Raw genomic sequence first — 24,439 nt, forward strand, 5'->3', positions numbered from 1 at the left:
CAACTGTGGTCTGCTAAAACGGGTCTAACGCTAAAAAAAAGTCGAAGTCCACTTTTCCAGAGTAGGACACGTCATGGGCTGCTAGATTACGATATGATAGGTAATTGCTAGAGTGGGAAACGGTAGTTTGAAACCTTATAGTAGGTCATATTTAGTGTGATGAAATATTTGATATAGAGAGAGAGAGATATGGTATTTTTTTTCGCCTGCACCATCGAGATGCTATGACGACGGAGTTGCGATACGACCCCATGAGGTCATCTAGTCTGTGACCCCGTTTTTTTTCTTCTCCTCCATGCTATCCGTGATTGCTGAGCGCCTAGCAGGATAGCTGCGGATACCAATTTTCGAGATTTTGGTATGACCCGGCCGGGGATCAAACCCACGACCTACCGCTCGAGAAGCCGGACGCATAACCATTACACTATCTCGCTCGATATAGGCGACAATGCGGTGTGAACGGAATCACGCAACCCGGTATCTAAATTATATTCACCGATACTTTCGTTAATAGATATTTGCAACTCCATATCTACTGTGCGCGAAGCGCAACGAAAATTCTTGGCTTTACATGACTTTTATGAAAATAAAATGTTGGTACACCGCGAAAACAGCCCCGAAATTCCTTAGGCTATCTTTCTTATCGGAGGATTAAGCTACCTCTACTTGACAAACTGAAAATAGCGAAAAGTAAGTACTTCACTAAATATTACAGAGTAGAAGTAGTGAAAGAATACCTACTTGAGTAATTGCCAGAAGAAGAGGAAACTACTTGAGTACTTCGAAAAAGTAGAAGTACTTCGTTACTGATCACCTCTGCACAATGCGATGTAATGAACAGATAGGAGGATTCCGAACAACCGTTTGCGGTTGCAGTAGCGGTTTCTTACACCGGCATCCACATCGGACTAGTGCCCGACGTCGCAATTCTTATTTTGATGTTCGTCACTATTGCTCTTTCTTGCACTACTTCTAAATGTTCATTTTTTGGTAAAACCAGGCCTCTAGAATGCTTGAAAGTATTTCTACTTTCAAAGTACTCCAAGTAGGTTAAAATACTAATTTTACTTGACAGTTCCTAGGTAAAACTAGGCCTAGAGCACCTGCTTGGAATTCTCTGCTTCTACTTGAGTAGATATTTGTGATGTTAATTCTACGAATTGAGTACCAATGATGTCTACTTTGACCACCTCAGGCCGTATCACTACATACAAAGCATGTAGTACAAAACTATGCAGTTACTAGAAATGACATATCTGTGAAGTGATCAATCCACAGCATTGTCTTGAAGTGCAATGAAATAGGGCACGGTCGAACAAATACCAAATCATCATTGATGTAATCTAAAACTGGAGTTTACATATCATTCAGACGATTATAAAGCTGGATGTGGGGGATACTCGATTCAGAATCAAATCACTCGTGTACTGTTACTTTCTGATAATTTATGTAGACTAAAGCTATGCTGTGTAGATTTTGATCATCAAACTCTGTTTAAAAACAAATATGACATCACTGTCGCTGGCATGAGAATTTGAGTAATCAGGGCTATTGCTAGATTATGATTGTACGTTATTATTCGATTGTATGCTGATTGCTGACACTTTCTGATCATTTGATCTAGACTAGATAGCTATGCTGTGTCGATTTTGCTCATATCGTGCAACGTTGGTCAGAAGATTGTCAACGGCCATCGATGCGTGTTCCGTTAAAAAAACGAGTCGTTTTCTCCGGCATACAGCCAACAGGAGTGCCTCATTTGGGGACTTACTTGGGAGCGCTAAAACTTTGGATTGATCTACAATCGTATGCAGGAGACATTTTTTATTCCGTCGTAGATTTGCATGCCTTAACTGTACCAACAGAAAAAGCGATTTATCAAGATAGTTTGAAGATTGTGGCTTGTTTGATAGCATGCGGCATAGACCCTAAACGATGCGTTGTGTTCAAACAATCAGATGTGCCAGAGCATGGGGCTCTATCTTGGATTTTATCGTGTCTTTTGCAGCAGAGTGTTTTAAAACATATGATCGAATGGAAAGAGAAATCAAAAGCGAATCGTAGGGCTGGAAACCTCGGACTTTTCACGAATCCTGTTCTACAATGCGCTGATATTTTACTATACAAAGCAACACATGTGCCGGTGGGTGAAGACCAAAAACAGCATCTGGAACTTTGTCAAGAAGTAGCAAAGTCTTTCAATCGCGAATACGGAGATTTTTTTGATGTGCCGGAATGCATTCATTATAGCGATGCTAAAAAAAATTAAGAGTCTACGAGATCCTTTGTTGAAAATGAGCAAAAGCGACCGATCTGAGGTCGGAAAAATGAATATGACCGACTCAGATGATGAGATTTGGTTGAAAATCAAAAGAGCCGTCACTGATAATACTTCGTCTGTAACTTCGTCTGTAACTTTCCACTGGCTGATTCCAATAGTGAGAGATGATTTTTTCGATTAGGCTACTGAAAAGATAAGCTCCTTGCCACTAATCGATAATTTATCAACAAAAATTATAGTTTCGATGCTATTCCAATGCGGCAGCCTTGAAATCTAAACTGGTCGCATTCAGAGGTGGTCACTGGTCAGTAACGGAGTACTTCTACTTTTCAAAGTACTCAAGCAGATTTTACTTGCTCAACTTAAGTGCTTATGATTTTAGACTACTTTTAATTCACGGTTTCTTAGGTAAAACCAGGCCTAGAATACTACTAGAAAGTAGGGGAGATGTGGTACCGATGGATCAAAAATTGGAAAATGATCGCTGGCCCCGAAATGTTCAGCCGAAAACAGCAGATCTTTTGCTGGCTCAGCACTTTGATACAAGCTCTACCTATCGCGCACATATACATGAATATCCGTCTTTTCAAAAAATATTTATGGACGTTCAAAATTTGTTGCTCGAACGTGTCATCGGTCCCCACCCGGTGGGTCCAATGACACAAGACCCGGGGACCTATGACACATATACCATAAAAAAGTCAAATGTGACTACTTTTCTTGCTCAGTATTATAATCTAAGCTGCATCAAGCCAAAGAAGAATGTTAGGTCGCAACTGTCAAAAAATAGAATAAATATTAACTCAAATGTTGTAATAAAATCACGTTTCGATTTAGGCTCGGACTTATAAATTTGTGTGTACATACATATTGCCCGAAAATCGACAGTGTGACTTCCAAATACTTCGTTATAGCGATAAAACATCATATGCAATTATTACATAAAGATTTTCTGTACGTAGGCATGTTTCATTTATTTCATGATTAGTATGCTTGATTATTTTGCTTGATTTGGCTATTGTATCATCGGTCCCCACCCTACGAATTTTATACATGAATCGAAAAAAAGTCCACTCAAGTAAAGTACTGAAAAAAATAATAGGTGCCATTATATAGCCTGATACAAGCCCTACACTTCACAATAAAAATGATTGCTGGTTTGTTCGTGTTGAAGGTTACAAAGAAAAATGTATATGTCGATCTAAATTTAGTTTAGACCCCCCAAAACAAAAATCAGCTGTGGGAGACCCCATAGCTCGCGCACGTCGAATTTCTTTGTATGTGAGGAAAGATTTTGCCAGCATGCAATTGTAGACAAGATTACGGAGTGTAATCATGGAATTATCATAGAGAATTTTCAAAGTATTTTCGGTCCCAGTGATCCAACGGTACCACATCTCCCCTACTTAATTCTATTTTTCGAAGTAATTCAAGTAGATTTAGACCAGGCGTGGGCAACCTGCGGCCGTAGAAGGGAATTTGTGCTGCCGTCGACACGTAATTCAATTGCTAGGCCTATGTGTTAGCGGCCGTTTTACTTCATTTTGAAATTTTCTTCGCGCTCTGCGCGATTCAATGCGCCTTTGTTTTTCGATTTTATTATAGTGGCTCCCCAACCGTAATTGGAATCGTGTGCTCCTCACGGCAGAAATTTATTTCTGGTACATTTGGCCGATTCCAATATATTTTTACTATACCTGATGCAGGGTCAAGAAATAACAGCATGTAACAAAGTTACTAATAACAATTGACCCACCCGAAGATGCATTTATCATTTATAACTTGCCCTACATTACCGGTTACTCTGATCAGAGAAAGGATAAATATTTGACAGTAATATGCGATACTGCTACTATTAATGACGGAATCCATTCGGGAATCTGAAAATTTTTCAGCCCGACCATACCCAATCCCAGTAACTATTCATAACATTACCACTCTCGATTTCGGTGCGTATAATAGGCCGATGTAAGAAAAGTTAAATAGCCCAGAGTTCACCGGAAATGGACAGTTTAACATAGGTATTTTGCGTCCAGTTAGTAAATTACGGCTATGCCCTAGAATGCGGCTGTAGGCTAATAAGTAATCGAAATGCGGCCGTGATCAGCAAAAAAGTTGCCTACCTCTGGTTAGGACTCTTGATTTTACTTGACAGTTCTTATGCAACACTGGGGCTAGAATATCGGTACTTACTTTTTGACTCGGACTTACACTCTGCTTCTACTTGAGTAGAAATTTGGTACGTTACTTCTACGACTACAAGTAGGCTATCACTCTTTATGATGCCACAACTGTATGAATGTGTCAAGTTCAAACAGGGCTGTAATGACTGGACTCGAGTCACGATTTTTTGGTGACTTGACTTGGCTAGAGACATTCTTTCAAATGCGTAAAATTACTGAACTCGACACAGACTTGTATTTCCAGTAACGAGCATAGCTTTGTACTTTGTATACTTTCGTATGCTGCGACACGACCAATCTTGATTTCAAGCCTTCCACGGTGGAAACTATAATTTCAGTACTTGGAAAAATCGTCTTTCACTGCTCGAATCGAATCATCGAACTTCATGCTCAATTCAGCTTCAAGTACCTACTCAAATGATTGTGCCTAGCCCTGCTCAACTATCCCGCCTCGTGATTAAACCAGTCAATTTGTCTGGGCGACTTTATTTGCGTGTGACACATTCAGTCTGATACAATCAATATATATGTTAAATTGTCACAAAATTACAGATGTGATTGATAATTTACTCGTTTACTGTAAATAGCGACGGAAAATTTGCCCCACCGGTAGTTGAAACTGCTGGACGGGACGGAATCCACATTTGAACAAGAAAATAACTAGAAACGCACACATGCCTTAGAGCGCAGTCTTTCAGACTAACATATCAACATCAGAATTAGGCTCAGGCATTACAAGTTGATTTTGACACACATGCCTGAAGTCGTTTAAAGTTGAGTACCAACATCAGATATATAAGCTCAGGCGTTAACTTGATTTTTCAGTGCCAAGTTCGACTAAAGACGGCTAATCTACGGATAGATGCGAATCACCAGAAAAGGCTAGCAATGTATGGTAGCTTCGTAAACTAACATGGTAACGGAAGACTCTTTGAGGTGCAGCACTTCAATATAGAATTTAATTGTATATTCGTATTAACATATCCCCTGGTCTATGCCGAGTATCAGCCAAAGATAATTCGGTTTAGTTTCAATATGAATATATTATTCAAATATCGTCGCGAATCAAAGTAGATTATGTCCATTTTTTCAAATTTTGAGACCCGTTTGACAAATCTATCGCAAATGAAGTTTTGTAAAACTAATTTTTCAGCCATTTCTTGAGCATACTTATGTTTATCATGTTTCAAAGTGAATCATGGCCAAGTCAATTTTCTCCAAATGAGTAAAATGCTACTTTTATTCCACAGCGACGATTTGGTAATCTTATAGCTTGCGACTCTAGCTCAAAAATGATCTCGGACGAAGGCTACCGTCACACAATTATAATCTAGCCAGGACACTCAACTGTCCCACCAAAATTGCTGAGAAGTCAAAAAATGTTTCAAACAATCAGAGCACCACAACAAAATGACCAATTGTGAGGCCTCAATCATTTGCAACAATGCCAACTTCTGGCTCTATCTGGTCCGCATCAATCCGCGGGCTAGTTATCTACAGTGCAACTTGCAACACATCTACTGATTAGGTAACAGGCTAATTGTCCAGCAACCAGAGTCTCAATTTGAGCCATGCGCGTGGTACTCTTTTGGGAAGGAATTTTCATCCAATCTTGACACATCGATTCAATCCATTTTCAAATTCACATAAATGTAGCGAATAAACTTCAAGGACGCGAAAAACGACACCGTTCCTAGCATCAAAAAAAAGGCGAAACACGTCAATATTGTGTAACCGAAAAACTCCACACTTTGCACAACGCCGGACATGTTTGACCTTCGTAAGTAGAAGAAGGTCGCGTATACAAAAACAAAAAATCCAGTCGAACCAGCGCTGAAAATGGACCTCCACCACCAACGGTAGTCTTCGGAGCTAAGTTGAAAGTAAGTGAGAGCCACTGAGATGCAGGCAGACACGGATAACACAATACCAAACACCAAAAACAGCACTCCGTACAAAGTATACACTTCACGACCCCAAACCGTCGCGAAAATATAGTACAATTCCACAGAAATAGCACTAAATGGCAGAAACCCACCGAAAACCATGTGAGCCAGAGTCATACGGTACCACGGTTGTGCCGGAATCTCACGAGCTATGTTTTTAGTCCTACAAGGAGCGTCAAAATCGCTCGACGTATTTTTTCCCAGTATTCCACCTACTACAGTAAGCGGAAAACCGATCAAAAACCACACAAATGCAATCAACAATACAGTCGTGAATGGTAAAGCTTGGGTCGACCCGTACACCCAATGTACAGTATTGACCACACTCCACACCGTAAAAAAGGGTGCTGTAAATAGAAGTGACGTGAGGACGATATTAGCGACCCAATTGGTACCCAAAAACTTTCTATAATACGAGCTTGAGATATATCCGGACACGCACGACGTCAAAGCATACAAAAGTATAGCTGCCGTATTAATAGAACCGTGTCTGTGTGGTTTGAACATGCCAAATAATGCCATCAGGATAATACCAGCTCCTATTGACAACAATTGACTGCCGACGCCTAATATAGAACAGAATAAGGATTTATACGCTGGAAATCGAAACACATCCGTGTGAATTATCTTCCAACCATTATCATTATCGCTAAATTCAGAAGCTTCCTCATCATCTGCCTTGTTGTAACGAGAAAAATCATTCCGCAACACTCTTGTCAGTATCACGATGATAAACCCCATCAAAAGTGACACCAAAACTACTGAATTGATAATAGAAAGCCAGTGGATTTCGAGGCTTTTCGGGAAAAAACTATAATCTTTGAGAAGCTTTGCGCGGTCTTTTGGATCTGTATCTGTCTTCTGCCAGACAACCGAGTATTTGTAGGTTATCTTGATGGGTGCAGTTTGGTCCAAAGACAGTGGCGCGTGTTCCTTTGTAGTTACGTTAGCGGATACTATTTTATCCCCGTTGTAAGTGAATCGAAATGTAATGTGGTTGTGCAAGGATAACTTGTGCAGGTGCGGAACCTGCAGGAAACTGGACTCCTCGAATCGGCCGAGAAAGCCGCGCATCGTAAGCTCGTCTGCCACCATTTCAAAGTAATACAACTCCTCCACTGCGTCGCGGAGTTCTTCGAGATGTTTGGCGTCGACCTCTATGGTGCATAGCTCGGCGTCTTCTTGGTCTTTGGCAAACTCGATGTTATATTCGGAATATGCCATCCTGTCTCCGTCCAGGACTTCTCCCAGTGTTAAGGATTTGTGTCTGAAACAGATTCGATTAATAATAAATCAATATTTAGCGTCAATTTGACAGTAAAAGATTAGCCGAATGATTCGATTGTGAATCAAGTATTAGGTGTCCAGTATCACTCATTATCAAGGCGATGTTTTTTTACCCAAAAAACGGAAGATCTTGATCTGAAGAATTAAAATTTTGACATTTTTTGACCTTAAAAAACTTGAAATTGTCCTACTTATCTTCATTTCTGGTTCGAACTGCCAGACCTTACGAAGTAGTTTGGCCTGAAAAAACTTTTTTGACTCAAACCGACAAATTTTTACACGAAAAAGCTTCAATTTAACAAAATGTAGCCCCATGAAGAATTCCAGTATAGTTAAATCACGTATTATGGTAAATATGATTGGGATTCGTAGTAGCCTACAACGAAAGATACTTTTCTACATTCTCGGGTAGAAAGTGTCTGTCCATAGTACGTAGCTTGCCGAGAATGGGGAAAGAACGTTCAACAGTATAGCAGGTGTTGGCTGACAACACTGAATTTGTGCGTACACTGCTGGTGACGATGGTGTCTACATCACCATTTTTCATAATGCGCTTCTTGATATAAGAACCATGCAATGCCAACGAAGTCTTGCTTCAGTTAGGATATTGCGGTACGTTGAGCAAAACACCATGTTAACATATTTGTTTCATTCACAATGAGCAGACGATGAGCTGTCTACGACGGCAGACCTATAAAGTAGGCTTCAAGCTGTAAAATGTCAAACGATAAGTTCACCGATAGTGCAAAATCCACGATACAAACGGAATGCAGATTGCAAAAATTTTTTAACTTTTTACTGGTAGGCCTAGGCTACATGTTCTATTTATGTTGCGATACGACCAATCGGAGTTTCACAGTGGTTTTTGTAAGATCACCTCTTCTTTGGACTTGCGCAAACTCCTAACTACAACTAAAACTACTCACTTTTCAAAATACTCGGCTGCAACTAGAACAGTGGTTCCCAACCTTTTATGCAGGGCTCGTGTACCACCTATATAAGTTACGCGCGTTTCCACCATTTATGACGTCCGTACTCACGTATTTGGCCTATGCGAGGTGTATTAACAAATTCTAATAAACTAGGTTAGGGATGTCAAACATACGGCCCGTGGGCCGGATCCGGCCAGTCAGACGATTTTATCCGACCCGCATAGTAATTCTGAGTACATTGAAAACAGATTATATTATCCATCACATCCACATTAATGAATTAAATTACAACATCCGCGTTGGCAGTTAAATATCTTGTATTCATCACAACGCATACGCAGGGCTAACGCCAAATTATGACTAACGCAGGGGTGGCCAACCTTTTTGCCATTCACGGTCGCAATTCGACCACTCGTGTAGCCTACGGCCGCATTCCATTATGATGCATCTTCAGTGGGCAAATTGGTATTAGTCACTTTGTAGCATGCCGTTATTTCTTGTCCTCCCATCAGGATTGTTAGTATAGTGAGGAGCACACAATTACACGAGTTGATATTTCCATGTGAGGTGCATCATTTTCACTGATGTTCGCAGCTGTATTGTGGGGCTCTGATTGCAAAGGGTGCTACTATATTAAAATCGAAAAATGTAGTTGCATTGAATCGCACGCAGCGCGAAGAAAATTTCAAGATTAATTAAAATCATACAAGAAATCGGGAGTCAATTCGTAAATTCGAATTGCATGTCGACGGCCGCCAACACGTACTAATTGAATTGCGTGTCTACGGCCGCACAAATTCCATCTTACGGTCGCAGGTTGGCCACCCCTGGACTAAAGGAAAGAGAACACTGAAATATGACTACTTGTATCGCCGGTTTAGCGGTTCTCAACGGTATTCAACCGGACAAACATCGTATTTTCGCCAATTTCATTACTCGCAAATAATGGTGTTGCGACTCGCTAGAATGAAACACCTACAGTCCGTGTATTATCTATAAATGCTTGATAATGAAGTAGCCTATTCCATCGAGAAGCAATCGCACGAGGCAACATTTTGGATTCCGTTGACTGGTCCAGCCCGCGAGCGATTTCATGTCTTCGATCCGGCCCGCGATGCAATTTGAGTTTGACACCCCTGAACTAGGCATTATCAGCCAGGGTTGCTGGGATGTATGGAATTGGTTTTTTCACCACCAGTCACAAGAAGAACAACATAATGAAATAAAAACACACAACAAAAGTTAATTTATTTATTGCGATGGCTGCATTTGTTTAATTTTCACTAGCTTGTCGATGCGTGGCATACGTTTGCTTACAGCGCATCGAAAGTCATGTATGGGCGCAACTAGTCGGTTTCGTTTCTTCGACTTGATAGTCATCAAAGATGAAAATCCTTGCTCGCATTCCCACGTATAAGGAAAAATTAGCAGCTGGGTAATAGCGTGAGACGACGGCTTCAAAAAACCAAAAATCACCTGAACTAATTACTCCCTTCGTTCGAAAAAAACAGAATCTACTCGCGTACCACCTGGAAGACCTTCGCGTACCACTAGTGGTACGAATACCACAGGTTGGGAACCACTGAACTAGAACTACCGTACTGACTTTTAAATGCGCAACTATATTTAGAACAACTCAATTTTCGAAACTCGCAACCTAACTTGGAACTACTCACTTTTTAACACTCGCAACTACAACTAGAACTTCTCCTTTTTTTAACCCTCACAAGTATGGCTGGGTAAAATTGAGTACCTGAGTGATTGGATTCTGAATCACGTATTACGTGTCGAGTATACGAGTATCACTCATTATGATGTCACACTAGAATTGACTATGTCAAAGTTCAATATGTAGGCTACCTTTTATGCCACCACAAAGAATGTAATGCGTGTTATCCGTCACATTATAGATAACTAACCTACCGAACCGATAGATGCGCATCACGTGATTCACGGTCGAGTGACGCTACAGTCGCCGATTTGTTGTCGCTTCATAGCATGAAACGGCAACGTAATTGCTAATCCCATAGATGACGACCCGAGCGCTCAAATTAAATAAAGTCGATCTTATTTGAAAGCTTCAGTCACGCTGATTCTGAGAATATACATCAAAATCTGATAAGGGCAATGGAACCCCCTCGAAATAGCCCTCCAAGTCTGAAAATCGGTATTGTTCTGAACAATCGCAACCACACAAGAACCATTGTTGAGGTCATTGTGCTGCGTCGTTGTCATTGTTTAGAACAATGCCAATTTTCAGACTTTGAAGGCTATTTCGGGGTGGTTCCATTGCCTTAATAAAAATTTAATGTATATTATCAGAATCAGCGCGAATGTAGCTTTCGAATAATATCAACGTTAATAATTTTGAGCGCTCGGGTCGTCATCTATGGGGTTAGCAATCACGTTGCCGTTTCATGCTATCAAGCGACAACAAATCTGCGACTGTAGCATCACTCGACCTTGAATCATGTGATGCGCATCTATCCGTAGGTTAGTTATCTTTAGTCACATTAAAGATACTTTGGTATTTCTTCGACCATACCGATTTCATTGCACAATGTTGTGAGATGATCATGACTTCGGAAATCTGTAACTTCCAGTAACGCTAGTAGCTTTGTACTATGTCTCGTATACTGCGGCACGACCAATCAAGGTGCCAAGGCTTCCACAGTGGAAGATAGTATTAAAAGTATAATTCTTGTTGATAAACTAACTCTTGTGGCAAAGAGCATTTCAGTACCGTACTGGCAAAAATCATCTCTCACTATTCGACTCCAATCATTAAAATTGATCCCTGAGTCAGATTCGGGTGCTGGAATCATCGTGCCCAGCCATATAAGAGTCAATGAATCGCTTAGGTAACGATCAGTCAACGTTTACAGAAGATAATCATGTTACAAAGTGAATAGCATTCAATAAACACTGGAGTGCGTTTTAGGATTGCCGCATCGTTTTTTTGACAAACTGACTTTGCACCCTGTTCTGTAACATGCTTCTTAATTGCTTGCCTGTCTTTTTCAATAATTCTATAGGCAGTGTCTCATCGAGTGTGCCGGAATTCATTGAATAAAAAAATCGAAAATAAGGTAGGCCTACTGTTCCTGGGAATAGAATATGCAATGAGATACACTCTTGAATAAGGCTGCTTCTTCAAAATTTCATCCCAAAAAGTAGTAATCTTTGATCCCTGGCCCCTTTTCAGCAACGGTTGAACATCGATTTTTGATTTGGGTTAGAACTGTTGTGAAATGTTTGTGACCTGTTTATGTTATAAAATATGTCAAGAATCAATAAATCAGGGGTTAGCCGCGTCAAACATATGTTATCTCAGATCTGTAGTCAGGGTTAGAAGCAAAAAAATAAGTTTGTGGGGTGGGAATAACCAGAGTGTGCCATAGAGTCATTTTGACACCCTTCTCTCTCTTCATTGTATCTATGATTTTGAAATCAAAAACAATAAATATATTAGGGTTGTTCAAAATTTGGAAAATGTTTGGAATACTGCGTATCCATGGCTTATTCTGTAGATTATTGTTAAAAACAATTCTGGGCCTGAAAGAAGCTCGCAGGAAAGTCAGTAAAACAATTCTGGGCCTGAAAGAAGCTCGCAGGAAAGTCAGTAACATTTGTCTAAATGCGTTTGAAAGTCGTTGGTAAAGAGTGGGCGGGCCACCGACAGCAGAGTTGCGAAAAGGCGGGCAATCACGAAAACAAGGTTGGGTCATTGCCTGCCAAATCAACCAAATTTTTTTCAAAAGATAACCCTATGGTCATGGATTTTATTCAAATCGCACACAAAGGGAGACAGTGATCCCCTGATCAGAAAAAACTTGATTTTATCGAAATCGGATAAGTCGTTGAGATTTTATCGCAGTGAGAAAAATACCACTTTTTGCGTTCATTGAACCATGTTGAAATGGCATTTCTGAACAACTTATTTTGCATGGATCTTTATACATGATGGGCTTGAGTTTTCGTGGGTGAATCAGCGTTTTCAAGACCGCTGTTACGGGAACTTTGATTGTGAACAATAATATGCTGGATATTTCAAAAGTTTATAGGTCAAATGAGCAGAGACGGTTGGGCCCTCAAAGAAATCAGTCATGTATGACCGAATTTTCTGGGCCGAAATGTGAAAAAAGGTATACTTCAAATTTATTGAGTAAGGTATCAAATGAAAGCTAAGAACAAATACAATGCAGTAATAGGAATCCCAATAGTGATTTCAAGGATCTAAGCAGTGTCATAGCAAGAAAACTAAGGTCATGATATTTCCCCCGTGTCTGAAGGTATTTTGGGGGGTATAATTTATACAGCTGCTTGGTTTTTGGTTTTGTGATTAAGTATATTAATTAGCTAGCACTGTCCATTTCCTTCCATGGTGCAAGTGATATCAAACATTTATTCAAGCTATTATTCAGTCAAAGATATAAGGAAGTGCCTAGTTCTATATTATACATAACATTTCACTCGAACATGTCTGGGTAACCAATACATTAACAGTCATAGACAGAACCCCTGAGTGTGCCTTTGGGGTATTGTTGTTTCGTAACACAAGATTTTAATTCATGAAGTTGAGTGTGGTGCATTTTCGGAATGCAAAATTTTGAATCATTGAAAATATCATAGGATTGCTTTTCAAAGCACAATCAGTTGCAAATATTGCTTTGTAATTCGTATCCAACCGTTCTTTCTTTGAGCACCTCATCTATCCTTAGATTAAATTACCAGCTACTGGTTAATATCAGAAAAAGAATTATATTAGGCCTACTTTGTTGCGCTTTTATGTCACTTTTCTTCGCACGTCACTTGTTGCTGTAATGTCACAAAATGAACTGAATGTAGGGTGAGATTGATTAGCCATGTGCTCCCAAATTCCATCTCCATCTTTATCTTGTCACAATTTGGTGAAATATATTTGTATTCTAGCTCACGAGGTAGCGCATCATTTGGCAAACTAATATCAATACAATCAAGTTTCTAGGTCATTGTATTTAGATTTGACACCAAATTTTGTAATGATACGTCATTTTGGATAAAATATGGTTTGGGCAGGATGGTGATACGATATTGGCCATTCTCTTTGAACAGTTCGTCATTCTTATACATTATCTTTAAAACCGCAATTCTCGACCATTTGTCTCCATTAGTTTAAAAATCATCTATAAGTAGTTAATTTGGTCATTTTAATCCTTACTAATAGAAAACAATCAAACTTGAACGGTCCAACAAATATGGTAACCACACTGAGTGTACAAGTCAGGATATATTATAAACTTGTCAGCATACATGGTATATTACATTGATGCCATGCAGAGATGGTACAGCCTGATTTCTGATTGATGTATCTATCTGGTTCATGATGAGGTTGGAGAATGTGAATTCATGCAAGACGATATACTTGTGATCAACCCGCAAATTTTACTACTGTGTTTGAATACGAAAAATGGAAATTAGACGTTCTCGACTTGGAAAATGTCTCTATCAATTATAATTCATAAACTTTGTGGCTGACTATGAACATGAACATGTACTTCGTATTTCAAGTTTTGTTTTGCTTGAATGACTGATGAGGCACTGTCTCTTCTGACCGCATGCCCCTACCAATGCCAGTCCTAAATCTCAATTTTGCAAACAATTTCAGTTATGCACTTGGACGGGTGACGCATACATGTGACATTGAGCTTTCAAGATGAATCTTTGCCACTTAAAAAGAATAATTCCTATGGAACCAGATCATATGTGCATAGTGCAGTTATCAAAATTATCTTTTTCAACCATGCATAGCTGCTATACCGCCCGACTATTTGAACATTAATAATCTATGCACCACTCACCAAAATATGAAATATAAAAAGCTGGAATATAAAGTAAGCCCTGCCCCAAGCTATTACATATGCTTAATGAAGTATTAATCTATAATACATCAAGGTGTATAAAAAAATATATAACACAAAATACCTTTAGACACATGGGAAATATATGAATATAGTTTTCTTGTTATAATGCAGCTTAGATCCTTGAAATCACTATTGGCATTGCCTTTATTGGACAGTGCTCGTTCTTAGCTTTCATATGATACCTTACTCAATAAATTTGAAGCATACCTTTTTTCACAATCCAACCTGAAAAAAGTCATCACGCATGAGTGGCATGACTGATTTTACTCCAGCATTACCTTTAGCCCCCCTTTCAACCCCAAATGGCTAGGTTATTATCATAATAAAAATATTCAAAATGAGTGTTAGGCTATATACTTTCTGAAAATGTACTCCATTTAAAGCCACAGAGAAAGACTAATTTACAGTAAAATTCTAAAGTTCATGATCTAAAAAATGATACCTCTTAACGGTTGACTGAGCGCAAAAAGTGCACTTTTTCAAATCCCCATAAATCCAAAACCGCTGAATGTATTTCCGCGAAATAACTTTTGTTCAATTTGAAATTGATCTATGTTGCTTAGGAATTGCATTTGATGTTCATTTTGAAACATGTGGTTATCTGCCTCGGTTGATTTGGGCTGGAATTACCCGGTTGCTGATTGGCTAATCGGCTAAGCTTCAATGATTACTGCAACGGCTGACTCGGGTTCGGGTGCGTCGCTTTACTAAATTGAAAGTCTGCTTTGCTGAGGTCGAGTCTGTGAGTAGCGGCTGTGGTTCTGTTCAAGCGCGTTGTGGGTTGATGAGTCATAAGTAGTACTGTAACACGTGTTCTTTGAATGCTGTAGAGTCGATAGCAGTCGTTTATGGATTGGAGCAACAATATTGCAGTCATGGCAGAAGCAAAACGGCGAAAGATTGTACAGTGTACACATGCCGCAGCGAAGAACAAGATCTAAATCTGAGCAGTACCGTACTTGGTCGGATATACTTGCGATTACATCTGTGGCTCGAGATTACCAACTATATGAGAAGTAATGAGATGCTTTCTGCATCTGAAAGAGCATTGTCCTCAGTCAACCCCTACTCATGAACTATTTAATGAGGTGGTGGATGCTGTAATGACTGTGGAAAATGGCAAGGATTGCGACACTGTGGTGCGATCACTTCCAAACCTGCACAAAAGATGGCGTGATCACATGGTATGCCCACCGTAAGAAGAGCACGAGCAGTCTTGATGGAAAACAGCAATTCAAGACTCTGACTATTCCTACATGTTTTAAAGAACGAGCAGCAATGACAGTTGATAACTTCAAGCTACTACTGACCAGAAAAGATTTCTTCACAAAGGATGACTAGAGACAATGTGTGACTATTGCTCAGGCTCTTCTCAGTTTCTCAGTACAGATATATACATCATCACAAACCTGGTGCAACACACCATGCAAGATGGATGGGCACAATTCTGTATGCTTAGAAGATATTGATGTGGGCTTATCAATAAATTACAAATCTGAAGAAGTGGAACTACTGCATCGCTTCAATTTGTTTTTAGTTCACTTTTATATACCTGCCTGGGTTGATTCCAGCATCGGTCGTGATGCAGCCGGTAATGACTTGAGATTCACCCAGGACATGTTGAGTTACAAGGAACATGATCAACAAGTTTCCAAAGCTGCTTTACAACAGCTTTTAAAGTGTATGACTGGTATATCAGGGAGGAAACCGCTGTATATGCCTTGTTTTCGCTGAGTGAAAGCATTGAAACCCGAGAAAATATGGGAAAGACGCTCCTGCAGGTAGAGCGAACTTCAAGTTTCAGAAGGGGCCCAGCCTCATAAAGTGCAACTGTGCATATCAACAAGGACACTACTTTGTCTGATTTTATTGGGCCACAGTCGTGGACCGTGGTACATACTTGATCTTTTCGAATGCTCTGGGGCGTGGCTAACTCAACTGGTTGATGTTTGGAACTTATCAGATTCCTACACCAGAATGAGCTCCGACATCAATTCTGGCAAAGTCGTTAATGATACCGCAGAACGAGGTGTAAAGCTAAGCACAGACTATGCTGCAATCTTGACTGACAATGAACAACAAAGAAACAGATGTGTTACAGCATAGGAAGACCGTTGGAGACAGCAGGAAGTCAACTCTAATCAAAAGCCTGTAATCTGCAACTTGTGCCTGACCATGCAACACTGATCCTGCAGCGTACTTTTTTAATGTCTGTTGTAAATAGTGCTTTTTGCCTTCATTTAATCGTGAATAAAAAGGGTAATATCCGTTCGTTTATTGGTGAGACGTCGACTAGACATAACAAGTACTACTGAGATGTTGACTACCGGCGGGAAATTTTTGAGTTTCACTCACTGTCAGTAAGTTTTGGAAAGGTTGAAGGTCGCAAGATGCATGCATATAGTTTATTCGTATCTTAACTAGGGATAGCACCTGTGCAATACATAGCAACACTGTTATACACATTCTGCAGGTAGATAATAACTTGGGGGGTTGCAATGTTGTACTATGTGTATTAGGGTTGTTCAGAATTGACCGACTTTCAAAAAGTCTAGGTTTTCAGTCCGTTTCCCATGCCTTATACCTTAAAAACAAATTCTGGCAACTTTTTTTTGTAATTCATCCCCTGCATCCGTGTGCACATTGCCGTTTTCTCATGCACCTAAAAATTTCTTCGGAATTAGGGGATTTCCCCGTTGTCAGTGACTCGACAGGAATGGCGTGTGTTCTCATTGACGTGACGCGTATGTTCTAGCGTTGATGAAGCGCTGAGCACGGCTGTGAAACGGGGATCATTGATTAGTCAGGTGTCTTGCTGCTTTGTTGTTGATGGACTGTGTTTACGATTGAGGTGCAGGACTTATCAGGCGGCGTTTTGACTCATGCTATTAGCGAGTTTAGCGCGTGATTAGTGAACATAGTATTATAGCAGTATACAACTATTTGATATAATAGACCTGATACTCTTTTCCTTTCTACTGGGATATAAACAAAGCTTGCAAATGTCTATTCCAGTGACTGGGGAAAACCGCCAGTCGGTTGCTCTAAATTTTTTGTTATATCCCAAGATATCAATATACTGGTATGAGTTTTTCCAATTTAGGAATAACTATCTTCGATAATCTATAACTGGATCTAATCTGGCTACTCCTGTGCAAGTTATGCAGTATGTGTTCGACCTAAAACTCTAAAAGAACTGAAATGTTTTCCACTATTCTTTGTTGCTTGACTGAGTTTATGTATATATGTTTTTCTAGGATTAGCTGTAGTGCGAAATGTCTGAAAAAAAAGAAAATCGTCATCTAGTGAAGCAGTACCGAAGAAAACTAGAAGAACACGATCGCAGACACAGCATTTCTTAGTTGGGCCATCTGAGGAAGCCATTACGGGATCGAAGTTGCCCACTCTGAGGCAAGTTATGCAATATGTGCTACACCTGAGAGAGCATTCATTTTTAAAAAATGAACCAGTCAAGTCACACATCCAGATCGCAGTAGATGAAGTGATCGGTTTTTGGTTACTTGCTGGCATAAAGATATCACAAAAGTCAATGCCACTAAAAGATTGGAAACAGTATGGAAACAATGGCTGTCACTAAAGAATGGCTGTCACTAAAGAAAACTGCAGGCCGGCAATATGTATCAAAAAAACAAAGCGACTTTGAAGCCAAACTGAGTAAGCTATGGGATATAGGAGCCCCTGACGCGATAGCGACAATTGAAGCAAGTAGACTTCTTTCTGACGATAAAAAACGTGAAGACATGGCATTTTATCAGGATCAAAGGGGTCCGAGATTAGCAACGATCGGTGGCAAAGATAAAGTGTTGAAAGCGAAAATCATGCAACAAAAGAGACGGACCATGAGTGCAAGAGAGTCTGCACCAGCATCAAGTAGCGAAGGTGAATTTACAGAGAGCTCATCTATATCTTCACAGGTAGCTGACACTTCTCACAGCACTGATTTTGAACTTGCACAGTCGACATCTGGTCATTCCGCTAAATTTGTGACTCTAAAAGCTCCTGTAAACCTATTCAGCGACGAAGACCTATGCCAGGTTTTTGATCGCTTGAAAGTCAGTGATAATGCCGCTACCATGATAACTGCAGCACTGAATAAAGCTTGCGATGGCAACCCTAATGACTTCCATCCTTCAAGATCTGGGACCTATCGACGACGCATTGCAAATCGTTTGAAAATTTCCGAATCTATCTTTGAAAAAATATCCACTAATCCACCAGAGCACATTGCATTGCACTGGGATGGAAAGCTCACTAAGAGTCGTCTAGGATATCAATTTAAGGCCTTGGCAGTGCTCGCATCGTCTGCGTATTCCGGCGCATTTAAGAAAGGGAAACTTCTTGGCATTCAAACTCTGGAAATTGGTACAGGAAAAGCACATGCTGATGCATCATTTCAACTGCTGGAACTTTGGAATTTAAAATCTGTTAGAGCTCTTGTGTTTGACACAACATCCTCAAACACTGGTAAAAACAAAGGTGCGGTTCCGTTACTTGAAGAATTGATTAACAGGAAAGTTTTCTACAATGCCTGTCGCCATCATATTTATGAACTGGTCATTCGAGAGGTTTGGAAGTGTTTGTTTGGATCGACAACCACAGGCCCTGAAAACACGGATTTTAATACCTTCAAGAAGAAGTGGAAACATATTGATAAATCAAGAAGCTATAAAACGCTGAAGTTTATTGAAGGTAGCTGGTTGGCGATGAAAGCTGTTGAAGCAAAGCAAGAAATAATTCCACTGATGAAACCCAATGATGGAAAGCAGAAAGAAGTCTTGATAAGAGATGACTACAGAGAATGTAGAGAATGTGCAACAGGCACCTTGGCGATTTTGGATGACAAATATGTTGATCATCGTTTTCGCAAGCCTGGTGCTACTCATAGCGCTAGATGGATGAGTCAAGTCCTGTACTGTCAAAAAATGTTCATGTGGAGTGAGCAAATGGACTATTCTGAAGAGTTCATTGAAAAGTTGGAACGAATCAATACATTCATTGCTTTGTTTTATGTTCCAGCTTGGTTGAAAACTGGTATTGCATGTGACGCACCTTGGAATGATCTCAAATTCCTTCATGACATGAAAAACTTTTCATTATGCGATCTCACTGTTGCTGATGTGGCATACAAGAAATTGGGAAAACATCATTGGTATCTAACTGAGGAAATGGTGGTATTTACCATGTTCTCGGCTAATCCAAAGATTCCTGACAAACTGAAGGAAGCGATGGCTGCTAAATTGCTGAAAATGCCAATCCCTGAAAAATTTCGCAGAGGTATGCCTCTCAGTCTGATCTCTGACTCTGTCTCTGAGTCAATGAGTATGGTCGATTTGATTGGGCCAGAATCGTGGTTTCTATTTGATGCTATACATGTGGAACATGATTGGTTGAGTCTTCCAGTTTCGGAATGGCATACTGATCCAGATTTCGTGACTGCTCAAGAATTTGTGAATACTGTTGAAGTAGTTAATGATGCAGCAGAGCGTATGGTAAAATTGAATACCAACTATGCTGCGTTCATAACGGATGACGAAAAACAGCGAGCGAGCCTCCTACAAGCTGTGGAAGATCACCTGAACAGATATGCAGATTTCTCGAAAGCAACCATTTCATCCACCTGATTTATATAATATTTTGCCAAGTTGATCTCTTTCTTTGCCTTAGTTTTTCGTTTCCTGTGATGTTTATTATGTGGCTGTGAGTGGATGTTACATTTACAGTTGTATTCTTGCACATGGGGATCCAGGAAATTGATGAACAGTGCCTGGTAGGTTTGAGGGGTGTAGGATATGTGATCCAACAAAATGACTATCAGTTTTAGGTAGTTTTGAGCAGTTCTAAGGCAGTGTGGGACATGGAAATGATATCCTGAACTAGGAATGCCTTATATAGTGGGGTTTTGTAGCACTCCAAACCGCAACAGCTGCATAAATCCATGTTATATGTCACTTTAACTAGGCTAGGTAAAATCGTGACACTCAGATTTTAGGGGAATCCCCTATTTTCATCTGCTATTCTTCCAGTTCAATGTGCACACGGATGCAGGGGATGAATTACAAAAAAAAGTTGCCAGAATTTGTTTTTGAGGTATAAGGCATGGGAAACGGACTGAAAACCTAGACTTTTTGAAAGTCGGTCAATTCTGAACAACCCTAATGTGTATGGACTCTCGATGACAACATTAACAAAGGCAATATATCATGTCTGCAATGCCACCAACAGAAACGACTGCACAACAACACACAGATTGTTACCATCAGTGTTCACAAAGTCGGTCTTTCAGTCAATCAGTAGCTTATTATTACCGGCTTCAACCAATCAAGATTATTGGCTTCTGTTTGCCCGCCCACTTCATCGATGCCCCGCCCACTCGCCGACGGCTACTTTCAAACGCATTTAGACAAATCTTACCGGCTTTTCTGCGAGATTCTTTCAGGCCCATTATTGTTTTTTAACACTAATCTACAGAATAAGCTATGGATACGCAGTATTCCAAACATTTTCCAAATTTTGAACAACCCTAATATATATGTTCAATAATGATTAGGCCTACATAAAAATTGACACAAAAAATTTATTGGTCTCATTATCAAGACCGAATAATCTTAACAATTCAATAAAGTCTTCAAAAGCTCCATCAGTCTTGATTTCAAGTCTTCACTTCATTGATAAGACTGAAATTGGTCAAATATTGGACCATATCCTTTGATTGTCTAGAACAGTGGTTCTTAACCTTTTTTCCTCCAGCGCCCCCCAACCTCATATTGTAAGGAATGTAATAAAGACAATGAGTACGAGGGAGGGCCGTAACAGCACTTCGTCAACCCCCCTAAAAACGATTACTTTGCGCACCCATAGCGTGATAAACCAAACTTCTGAGGGCTTCGCCCCCAAGAACCCCGTAGCGTGATTTCGATGGTCAGCAAAGTTTGTGTGGCCTGGTCGCCCTTGGTGATAAAATTTTCTTTAATGCATGCATGAATAGGTGGTAATTACACATATACGTCGCTATAAACTTTTTATCCTCCCAGCCCTCGTAATCAGATTTACCAGTAGCGCTGAGTGAGCTGTTGTATTGGAAAATAAAGGGCACGTAATTCATAATTAAACATATTCGGGCGTGCCCGTAGGTACAATTAATTCGTTACCAGGGCCGTAACAGCACTTCGTCAGCCCCCCCTAAAAAAAACACGTTGTTCTCTGGCCCCCCATAAGGTGATAAACCAAACTTCTAGGTGGCTTCGCCCCAAGACCCCCCTTTGGCTATCCGCTATTTGCTGATACTGGTCATCTACATTTGGTGTCCATTTAATGAGCCAGCTATTCTCGCTTCGAAGCGCGAAAAATTTTACTAATTATTGATTGAATTGGTCAATATGATCGAGAATTGCATATATATTGATATCAATTTTTATCCTCTCTCTGCTCACGTAAACAGATTTACCGGTAGAGCTGAGTGATGTGTGATTGAAAAGGTAGGACCCCTCAATAATGATTATGCATCTTCGGGCGTATACCCGTTGGCAGGAACGAAACGACATTTCTACAGGCCCCCTGAAAAAACTTGGGTCTTGGGCTCCCATAGGGTGATAAACCGACCGCCCCCCATCACGTTGTTCGCTTTTGCCACGAAATCAGCTGTAGCCTACTGCTTAGCGAGCCAGTGCGAAGCGCGAAAGTTTTCGATTATTCATGATAAAATCGGTCAATAAGATCAGGAATTGCATATATATTGCTGTCAATTTCTTGTCCTCTCTGCTCATGTCACCAGATTTTCCGGTAGAGCTGAGTGAGGTGCAATGTTCCCTCTAAGCTGCGCACGTGCGCAGTGCTGACACGGTCTCTGCGCACAGAAAATCTACGTTGCGCACAACAAATCCGAAGTTATGACCTTTTTTTAGTCGTTACGCACTGTTGTCCAAGGGTCTGCGCAGTGAGTTGGTGAGTGTGCGCAGACTCGTCAAAACGTAGAGGGAACATTGTGCGGTGTCTTGGAAATTGTAGGGCCCGTAACTAATAGTTAAACACATTCGGGCGGGCGGACCCGTTGGTATGACTTCGTTGCATGATTTTATTTCGTGACCTCCTGTCTGCTATATCAAAAAATAAAGAATCGCCCAACAGGGATATCTAGTTCTATATATCCCTGTCGCCCAATCGTACTAAACTAAAAGACGCACACGATTTCAAATTGGTATTTTTTCACTGGCATATAATTTTTCCCAGCCAGATGGAATTCGTCTTCTGAGGTTCAGATCGCCAAGACAGGAACATTCCGTGCCAGTCATTTAGGCGCCCATGGACAATTAAAGCTATATGTCTTTTGTAGGCTATATAAAACGAAGTTTTCAGTGTTAATTCGCTCTGAATACTCATTAAGAATATGTCCTACTACCACATCATCTACTGCGAAGCCATTTTTCTCCAGCGCCCCCCATATCGCCCCTTGAACCCAGCGCCCTCCATGTCGCCCCCTGAGCGTTTCCGCCCCCTTCAAAATCGCCAGCGCCCCTTGGGGGGCGCTGGTGGCAAGGTTAGGAACCACTGGTCTAGAATTTAAGACCGAAATTGCAATTTATTTTGTCTAATGCACTGCGGAGTATTTTTGTTTTCAATTCAGTTTAATATAAAAATTTTTATCATTTCAATACACCGCAAGGTTGCAACACAATGAAAAGATGGGGAGTTGACGAAACGACATGGAGTAGTCTTTGAAATAAGACACCAACCTGTTTATTCCACAATGCTATAGCGACGAGTCAACTGGGCCCAAACAATATTTAAACAAAATGAATCACTGGCATTTACGGTGTCAGAAGCTTATGAATGAATGAATTTACTACGTCGCCTCAGTAACGTGGAATAAAATGCAAGCTTGCATAATTCTATCTCTATGTGGCAGATACTGTCAATATGATTGACCATTGACAGACTTACCTTATTTCTTTTGGTCTACATACAGGCAGCGAGTAGTAGTGGTAAGTCTCATGAGGATTGAAGTACGGTCCCACTTTATTAACAAAAATCTCCACGCGATCGCCTACTTTATACGTGCCCATCCCAACGACACAGTGGAAAGACAGTGTCAAACAACCCAAAACCACGCCAGGCAGAAACATCGTCTTATAGGCTATTAAACCTGCATTAAGATTGATAATAAGAATTCATCATCATGTACCTACCTGTATAAACACACCAATCCATATAGTTGGTTGACGGTCAAGTGACTGCACATTTCGAAAAGTGAGTAGTTCTAGTTACGGATTTTGAACAGTGAGTAATTCTAATTCTATAGTCGTGGATTTTGAAAACCAATTAACACTTGCTCTAGTTGCAAATTTGAAGAGTAGAGTATTTTTAGATCTATTTGTTGGTTTTCAAAAACAAGTAGGCCTAGTTGCAGATTTTGAACAGTGAGTATATAGTTTTAAATCTAGTTCTAGTGCATTTGTAAAATTAATTTAGTTGTCGAAGAACTAGAAAACACGTGTTGTCGTTTGACGGCAATCGTGATACCGGTGTTCTGTTGTGTGATGTTATTCTTGCAGCCATTGCTAGCTCAGAGTCATCACTACTAACAGTGGCGTAGCCAGGGGGTCGTAACACCTATCAGCTAACACTCTAAACCCCGTCATTTTTAAATGCAGATTCTATATCTCTAACATTTCTCAACTCATCAATTGCAATTTAATTCAGTGATTCGTATTATCAGTTGGTAGTTAGTTGGGCGCTTCTTCGATATACGCCCCAGATCGAAACAGTGTTCCTCATAACACCAACAAATGCTTCCCACAACACACCACAATAAAATTTATAAACGTCAAAATAAATAGTTTTTTTTTGCGTTTGGAGTCGTATATTAGGGTTGCGAGGGGGGATATTAGGG

The 24,439-nt window shown here is 40.2% G+C and overlaps 2 protein-coding genes and 1 pseudogene across 2 annotated transcripts in view; 2 read left to right on the forward strand and 1 right to left on the reverse strand.

Moving 5' to 3' along the window:
- LOC145432702 (heat shock cognate 71 kDa protein) overlaps window positions 1-24,439 on the forward strand; it is a 205,649-nt gene that overhangs the window by 106,110 nt on the left and 75,100 nt on the right. The window lies entirely within an intron of this gene.
- LOC145432789 (tryptophan--tRNA ligase, mitochondrial pseudogene) lies at window positions 1,697-5,029 on the forward strand (annotated as a pseudogene).
- LOC145432729 (transmembrane 9 superfamily member 1-like) lies at window positions 4,935-24,290 on the reverse strand. The gene is made up of 2 exons (XM_080309556.1): window positions 23,491-24,290; window positions 4,935-7,677 (listed from the first exon to the last, which is right to left on the reverse strand). The coding sequence occupies exons 1-2, from the start codon at window positions 23,670-23,672 to the stop codon at window positions 6,090-6,092; spliced, it is 1,770 nt and encodes a 589-aa protein (XP_080165682.1). The 5' UTR covers window positions 23,673-24,290; the 3' UTR covers window positions 4,935-6,089.

The sequence above is a fragment of the Botryllus schlosseri genome, chromosome 2 (genome assembly GCF_051294905.1).
Source record: "Botryllus schlosseri isolate E-star chromosome 2, Bs_hap1, whole genome shotgun sequence".
NCBI classification, from domain to species: domain Eukaryota; kingdom Metazoa; phylum Chordata; class Ascidiacea; order Stolidobranchia; family Styelidae; genus Botryllus; species Botryllus schlosseri.

What these genes read in the sequence shown, in the direction of transcription:
- LOC145432729 (XM_080309556.1), bottom strand. Translation starts at nt 23,672, where the DNA reads ATGTTTCTGCCTGGCGTGGTTTTGGGTTGTTTGACACTGTCTTTCCAC. An exon ending in TGTAGACCAAAAGAAATAAG is followed by an intron (nt 7,678 to 23,490) that starts GTAAGTCTGTCA and finishes AATCTGTTTCAG; the next exon opens with ACACAAATCCTTAACACTGG.